This window comes from Python bivittatus, unplaced genomic scaffold, assembly GCF_059951505.1.
Source record: "Python bivittatus isolate LINGU-HERP-01145 unplaced genomic scaffold, Pbiv_v1 ctg000610_np1212, whole genome shotgun sequence".
NCBI classification, from domain to species: Eukaryota; Metazoa; Chordata; class Lepidosauria; order Squamata; family Pythonidae; genus Python; species Python bivittatus.
The window spans coordinates 32,978,709-32,987,606 of NW_028277088.1; the positions used below are offsets into that span (position 1 = coordinate 32,978,709).

An 8,898-nucleotide genomic window follows, 5' to 3' on the forward strand; every position below is an offset into this window, starting at 1 on the left:
GCAAGGAGCATATACTCAATTTTAAAAATTGATAAAAAAATTAATAAAGAAGATTCAGATTCCATACAAAGTTTCTTTCTTCCTTTTCCTGTCTGCAGATTCAGCCAGCTGCCAACAGCTGTAATTCAAGGCAGCAACAGCTGTCTACCAGAAACTGGGATGACTGCAAATTCTATCACATGGCCAATTTTTTGGATCTAAAGATAACTTTTAGGAAGCATAATGGAAAATCCTTTCCATAGTGTGATTTGATCCCTTTGCCTGAAAATTATCCTGTGATATTTAGCAGACTACTTAAGTAGATGTCCATGAGAAGAGACACTTGGATGTGAACAAAAAAAGAAACCTAACATAATGCTATCTGTACGTTGCTGTACAGTATATTATAGATGTCTTCCGTAGAAAAAGTAAATGAATTCAACTCCACCAAAATAAGAAACTTTCAGCAGCCAGGGTTTCCTTAAAAAGTTATAATTTAACCATGACCTATCATGCCAGGGGCAAGAAATGGCTGGACTATGAGTTGAGAGAAGTACACAGCATCTTTGGATCCAACTTGTAGTTCTTTGTGAGAAGACAAGACTTAGAAAAAAAAGCTTTTATTCTCACATGCCCATCCTCAACGATCAATTATTCCCTTTGGGGGAAAGCAACATTATGGAAAACACAGAAAAGGAGCCAAAAAAAAAAAGCATGCAAAAGATACTATAATGAAAAGGAAAAGGAAAAGCTACTTCTTATACTATTCACTACACTTCCCCACAGCTCTATATCCTCTCATACTATCCTAGCTTCCATCATACCCATATACAGGTAGTCCTTGCTTAACAACCATTCATTTAGTGACCAAAGTTACAATGGTGCTGAAAAAAGCTACTTACCACTGGTCCTTGCACTTATGACTGTCGCAGCGCCACCAGAGTCACGTGATCATGATCTGGGCACTTGGCAACCAGCTTGCACTTACAACGGTTGCAGTGTCCTGGGGTCACATGATTGCCATTTGCAACCTTCCCAGCCGGCTTCCGGAAGCAAAATCAATGGGGAAACCACATGATTCGCTTAATGACCTCCGCAAAAAAGTCTTAAAATTGGGTGCGGTCACATGATGCCTCACTTAATGACTGCCCCACTTAATGACAAAATTTCCAGTCCCCATGTGGTCATTAAGCGAGGACTGCCTGTACTGTCTCATGCATTGCCTTTCATTCTTTAAGTCTCTATTTTTGAAAATCTCATCAACTCCATCCATCCACAGCTTCCCTGGACTTCTTTTTGATCTGCTGATAGATCAAAATAGATCCATTGATCTATTCACTCTTCCTTCAAATAATTGTTTTGCTATTTGATCCTTATTCATCTTCTATATGACCAAATGATCTCAATGTACTTCTTTTGTATTGGCCACTCGTTTTTATATTTTATGACCTGTACACACACGACCGTCGCAAACCATCGCGCCATCCCCCGTCTGTGGTCACATGATCGTGATTTGCAACCCTTTTTATGATGGTTGTTAAGAGACAGGGTACAGAATGAATGGGCCCTCAATGAATGTGACTCATTTTTGTATTCCCAAAAATGAATCACATTCATTGAGGGTCCATTCATTCTGTACCCTCTCTCTTCTTAAGTAACTCATTCACACCACATTCAATTTACTTTTATATTTCTTCTGACACACTTAATTCTCACTTGAAAAACAGGCAGAAGGATGCCCTGCTTATACAAAGGTATTTTTGCTTCTTTTAGCAAAGATTCATTCCTTAGAGCAGTCCATATTTGCCCTTCTTAAAATTTCTCTATCCAGTCTTCCACTTCCAATTTTAGTACAGGTAGTCCTTGCTTAATGACCATCCACTGAATGATGGTTCAAAGTTACGACAGCCTTGGAAAAAGTGCTTTACGCTTTACCTGTACATGCACTTATGACCGTTGCAAACCATTGCACCACCCCTATCTGTGGTCACATGATCACGATTTGTGCCTTTTTATGATGGCTGTTAAGCAAATCACCATGGTTGTTAAACGAATCACATGGTCATTAAGTGAATTCCAGCAAAAAGCATCCTTTGGGGAAGTTGGATTTGCTTAACAACCATGTGATTCACTTAATGACCACATTTGTTTAACCGCAGTGATTCGCTTAACAACCATCGTAAAAATGGTCATAAAATCTGGTCCGGTCATGTGGTGATTCGCTTAATGACCGCCCTGCTTAACAACCAATTTTCCAGTCCCTATTGTGGTCGTTAAGCAAGAATTACCTGTAAACATTCTATAAGATAAACTAATTCATTTACTAGCTCTAGCTTTTCCCCATTAATGAACCTGTTGACCATTCATTATACGTCTAGTACACAGGATCAGACTATTTTAATCCTTACCATTTTTCTTAGTTTCACACCTAACGCAATTATTTATTTTATTTGTTAATTCATGCTGTTTACCATTTAGTCCTCTTTTATTTCAATTCACAATATTCCAAATACCAATCCTCCATATGTTTATCACTAGATAGATCCACAGATATTGATCACTACAGCCTGTCATGACTTTGGTCAATCAAGGCTTTCATTTTTTTTTAAGAAAGAAAAAGTACAGAATACGTTACCAAGCAGTATTTTCCTGCTAACATTAAGCAAAGTAATGATCAGTTTGAGACATTTTAGCAAGTGCCACAAGTACAACTAAAATCCAGTTATACTCCATACATAATGGTCAGTTCCCAGACTGAAAAGGATTCAGGAGATGCTTCTATAAAAACCACCTGCAAGCTCCATTATCAGTGAAGTACCCCACCATTTTGCCAATTCACAGAAAGGCAGTAAAAAAGATCCACCCTAACATACTTTGGGATATATTAGCTGTAGATGGGATATAGTTCAATTGCCAAATTCTAGTTAACCCCATCCTTTTCTTCTTAAAAAATCCTGCTAAAGAGATTCATGTCTGGAAAAGAAATTACTTCGGTTTTAGGCAGAGATCAAGCACCTGACACCAAGCGTGCTCATGCTGTGCTATGGAAAGTAGGATCTCTAATGCAAAGACTACCTTTACAATTTACTGTTGCCTGCATCTCCAAAAAACTAGGAAGTAAGCTTAGCAGTTCTGTTGTCCATTTTTCTCCCTAAATACAGTTGCTGAACCAAAAGAGAAGGTTTTCATGACAAAGGGAAAGAATGGAAGATAAAAGTAAAACAAGTGACCTACCACCAACTATGACACTGCCTACTTTTGGTATGGACCTTGCACATCTTGCAGAGCTTCTATCTTGCCCATCTTGCATATGCCGCTCTTGCTATACCAGCTCTGAGAGAACACAATCTTAACTATTAAAAAGTCCCTATTTTTACAGTACACATACATGAAAAAAGAGTTAATTTGGTCCTGTTGGGCAACAATAATATCCTTTCCTAAATGGATACCAGAGAGCTTGGATAGTTTTTACTGAAAACACAAGAAACGTTTTTAAAAGATTAATAATACTAGGCACTGGAAGCAATAAAGTCTACTGAGGAGATAGTTACCATACTATTCACGCTTAGCAGGTTATCTAAATAAAAATTCTGTAGACCGGCACTGACGGAGCATTTAGGAAATATTCCTCAACAGACTGGCTGTGTTTGTTTTTTAGAAACTATGATTTTAAGCTTTTTCTCAACGTAGATATATCTGCTTCCATATAGTATGGTTAGTGCCAAATGAAAAAGACTTCACTGTGATAAATTAGGCCACTGAAATGAAAACTGCTGTATGTAAAGCTAGAGTGCTTTGAGGATTATAGAGGTTGCTAGTTCAGTCCTGACACTGAAAATAAATATCATGGCTGAACCCATGCTCAGAGGTACCCTGTTCATTAGCTACCTCTAAGTATGGTATCTAAGACACTATTAATGTAGTAGATCTTAGAGTTGTAGGGTGAGTGGGGAAACTGAGTAGATCCTTTAAGTCTGCAGTCTGGTCCCAATCAAGATATGTGTATGTATAAAAAGGCTGCATGAGCAGGTACACTTGTACCAATTTACCCAACAGATGTTTTGCATTATTAAAGCCAGCAGCAACTACATGGTGCACCATCTCAGGCGGTGCATGCAGTTTCCAGAGTCTGGTGTTCTAGTAACAGAAAATACATATGCAACAGCTTTCTCATTTTAAAAAAAATCCAGTAACAGATTAAAAAGATGAACCATCTTTTAAAATAAATATATAAACATGAATTGCTGTCAAAAGAAAAAAAATCAATCTTAGTAAAACAGAAAGACAATGTGCTTAGTAACAATTATATATTAAATAGAATAAGAATAATTTTCAATTATTTTAAAACAAGAAAATTGATTATTTTATTGCCATATATAGCAATAATATATTATGGTAATGACTTTTATTTTGAGGGCCTGATAAATAGAAAGGTAGAATATAATTGATGACTACAGGATTATTTAACAATAGAAAAAAAGTACCAAAGTACTCAGCAAAGAACAGAAATTTACTGCACCAGTGAGGTCTGCAAAAAAATGTTACAGTAAAGAGCAATATTTTTTAGGATCTTAGCACTCTATCCCTTTCGTTTATTCAGAAAGAAGTCTGATGTGCTTAGTGGGGCCAATTTATTAACAACTATATTTAGGATTGCACTATCTGGAGCCGTAAAAGGTATGAGTACCTTAAGGCAAATAAGAGATCAGAATTTACCTTACGCAATCTAATAATTACATAGTTTTTTTTCCTCTCAGCAGTATGTTGTGCTAAACTATGCTATATGCTAGTTCAACAAAGACATTGATGTATCTGGACAATTAAAATAAAAAATTAGAAAACTCACTTATCTAGCAGTTTTGCAGTGCTTCATGTAGATTTCCAGATAACCCTTACGAAAACCTGTAAATATTATTCCCATTCTTCTCTGTTTTTGAAAGTTATAGAAGAGATATGCCTTACCCAAAGCAGCATGTGATTCTGTATCACAGGTGACATTTGAATCAAGGACACAGTCTCTTTTTCACTCTACAAAAGTTCTATGGAAAATAAATTTACTTCATTGTAAGCAAATAAAGCCAATTGCTTTACTTTTAAAAGACTTAAAAATCATTTGGAGTACAACATTAATAACCATCAGGTTTTGAAAAGTAATAGCATTTCTAATAGCATAGAAGAGGTTAATTTATACAGGGCTAAATTTTGCTGATTAAAGAGTGGTTGAAATTTAAAATGTATAAAGCTTCATAACCAAGAGAATGTTTGATTACTGTATTATATAGCGAGAATAAATTAAAGACAGCTATGTAGGATGGAAAGTATTTTTTAGTGTTTTATATTGATATTACTGTAATAGTCACCCAATAGTCACGCCATAAATAGAACATTCAATTACAATTGTCCCTTTAATGATAGACAAAAGATGAAGTCTATATCTCCCTTTGAGAGAATGCCTCACTGAACTCAATGGGACTGACTCTGCACGGGCAAGTTAGGATTCTACTATAAAGTTGTAGTCATTAGTATGTTCTTTTAAACACACACACACACACACACACACAAATCTTGACTAAGCAAATATAGAATTGTGTTCCAGGGTGTTGCTTTTAAACTCACTACGAACTTACCTGGGAGCAAGAACCATTAAACTTAGTAAGGACTATTCCTTTATAAGATTCTACCACAGAACTAATTTCTGTTGTAGAAATCCACAAGCTCATACTTGCTTTTACAAACGATTAACATGTATAGTCCAACCCACACAATGTTTTACATAGACAAAATGTCTGGACTCACATCAATTAATCAAAATCTCATTTTCTTCTTAGGAAAAACCCCCCTATGATATGGGGAAAAGCAAGTATGAGCATAAATCACAACTACTTTTAAGTTGATACGTTGGGATACAGATGTCACACAAACTTTTGTGACCTGCTTCAGTGCCACGTGTGGCTTTAGACCAACAGCCATTTAGCCCCCAAAAGGTCAGGTATTATTCCCATAAAAATTTTACAATTGGCGTGGCTTAAATAGACGTGCAAGTACTTGGTAAGAATGCAAAGCCCAACTTCTCCGAAGGCATTACTCAAGACCACCGCGCGTGCCAAGGCATACTTCAGATGAGGATCTGAAAGAAGCCAGGTTTGGAGAAGCATACCCCCTACCCTCTATTTCCTGACATGTCTCTTTCCTTACAGCGATCCCATTCCTCCCCAGACAGGTATCTGCATAGTCAGGGGCTACTAAGTTTGGCCACAGGGTGCGAACCTCTGCTTCTGCGAGGTGACAAGGAAAGGGATCGACACGTTTGTCCTCTTGGAGGGCCGAGCCACCTTTTGGACCCTCATCCAAGACACCGCGAGCCAGTTTATGCCTCCCGTCCAGTGGCGCGAGGTCGAATCGCCTTACCCCGAGCGAGCCTGTCTGCACAGACTTTCCCTTGCCTGTGCAGCGAACTAACGGAGACTCGGAGCATTAACGCCGCTGCCATGCTGCTCGCCCACCTCCGCTCCGCGACCTCCAGTAAGACGCCACCACCTTCTCCGCTCCCTTCGCTTGGCTCCACTGGCTGCGGCGGAGCACGAAAGGAGGCGGAGACAGGGGAGTGACATCCAAAGCAACCAACCGCCGTTTTCGATCGGCAGCCAACCCCCAATCAAACCAGACGCTCTCCAGTCGGTGACCTGTCGCGACTCCTCCCTATCCCATGATAGGCATCGCTTTCTCCAGAAATGCAAAGCAGATTTGCGGTGTTGGGTGTCTTCTTGGCTATCTAAAATCCTCGCTCCGAGATTTGTGCCGGTCGAATGCAAGCTTTCCACCTCAAGCTGGACTGAATTTCAATTCCCATCAGCCCAGCCGTAGGTATTATGGGAGCAATAGTCCATACCAGCTGTCGGGGACAGCTAAGCAATAGAGCGGCAAGAAAACGGAGAAAACGCCCAATACTAGAAAGTATTTAAAAAGTGGTTAAAATTCTTCTCTCTCGTCCATATATTTCCTGAGGCACTGCAGGAAAAAAAAAGAGTCAAAGATTTTCTGTACGAACTGCAATTTTTACATACAACCATAAAATATTAATTACATTACATAAAAACTCCAAATAAATGTAACCATGAAACTGAGAGGCAATAAGTAATATGCCTTATTTTCACAATTTCTCATCTAGGTATTCATTGTAAAAAAACAATCCCAAAAGTACAGAATAAAAACCAATGTACAGTAAGTGAACGTGATTTTAAAAGTGGTAACAACACTCTATCGAGAAATACTTAAAATCACAATCCAGGTGTGAACATAATAGTTAAGGATATTCAGAAGGAAAAGGAATAGAAGGTGCCTCAGCAATGATTTACCCAAAATTCTGGGCGTACAGAAATGTCTTAAGCAAGCTTGGAGCTCCCAAGGATCAACACCAACCATGACTGAATAGGGAAGAAATTCCACTGTCACAGCCTTAATCCAGCCGTAAAATTGGCAGTGAAGTAGATTACTGGAGTCAGATTAACGTTATCCTGGAGCAGCAGAAAAAGACACTCCTTACTAGAGATCACTTGCACCTCCATTGAAAGCTAAGCTTTCCAGGAACACCTGTATATTATACACATGGGGCAGTGTAACTCCATCGAGAACAGGTGACCTGCTTAATTCACAAACAGGGGAATCACGTATTTATAGTACCTCCATCTTGTTGAGATTTAGCCTCAGCTCATTGATCCTCATCAAGCCTGCACTTGGGCAAATAGAAATGTTGTGATTTGGTACCAAAAAGCACCTTAGGGCAGATACTTTAGAGTATTTCTTTTCTTACAGAATAGTTTTCTGTTGATATTATTTGGAGCTGATTTGAATAGTACCAGGCCACACTCAATATTTTTGCAGCCATGTTCATGTTTGGAAATGTGGGCATGAGAGGGGCATGGGAGCAAGAGTTGCTCCATATATCATGGTATCATTTGCACAATGACATCATGATGCATGTGATATCATTCTACCTCCTCCTCCCAGAACTAAGTGCTTGGTATTTCCCCTTCCAAACTGAATCTGAGGTGAAAACAAGAAATCCTAGAAGTATGTCTGTTGTTCCTAGGAAATAAAAACATGATCATTATAAAGTAAGTTAAGTAACAGTTCAGTTTTCATACTGACTGCCTCATTTTGCTTTGAGTCACTGGCTAGCCCAGTGCCTCAATACTGAGGTTTACAGCATACATTCTCAAAATGTATCATTTTCTATCTTTTAAGTTTGAATTTTATTCTCAGTGAGACTTATGAATTTGGTGCCAGGAACTTGGGTTTAAAGAACCTTAAAAATACAGTTTCTGATTGATGTTATTTCCAGACTGCTGATTAAATTTGATTTCAAATTCCCATTGTGTCTGTTTTGGGCTTCACATATAAGATGATGTGTAAGAGATTAGCTTAAAACATTTATTATGCTATGACTTGGACATTCATGGATGTTTTCCTGGTCTTCTGTTTTTGTTTTAAGAATATCTCATGAAAGCTCACTTCTGTCTTAAGCTGCCATTACAAACATAAAAGAAACAAAATAATGTAAAGAGGTCAATAGAAGCACTGTACTGTATTGGTAAAGTTGCCACTGGTAACATAGATTCCCTAACAGAGTTGCTCATTTTTTTTCCAGAAGTTGTAGGATATTTAAAAGTAAAACAGAAGAAGTAGCTGCTTGTTAACTGCACAACTTAGTTTTCCACACTGTAACATTCTTGTGTCCCCTATATTAAATATATGGGTTCACATAACATTTAAAATACCTTTCAGTATGAAAGGTTAAAAAAAAGTCTATAAAAAGGAAATAAAAAAAAATAAGCACTACATAGGCTTTCTAAAAATGGGTGATTATGCTGAAAAACATGCCACAAAAATGAACTGTTAACAAGCATTATTTTTGTGGTA

The 8,898-nt window shown here is 38.0% G+C and overlaps 1 protein-coding gene across 1 annotated transcript in view; it reads right to left on the bottom strand.

The window, feature by feature from the left end:
• HIBADH (3-hydroxyisobutyrate dehydrogenase) overlaps positions 1–6,551 on the bottom strand; it is a 90,234-nt gene extending 83,683 nt beyond the window's left edge. Inside the window, exon 1 of the mRNA XM_088150715.1 lies at positions 6,388–6,551. Within this exon, the coding sequence (XP_088006841.1) occupies positions 6,388–6,469 (82 nt within the window). The 5' untranslated portion in view covers positions 6,470–6,551. The remainder of the gene's footprint in view (positions 1–6,387) is intronic.
• Positions 6,552–8,898: the final 2,347 nt, after the last annotated feature.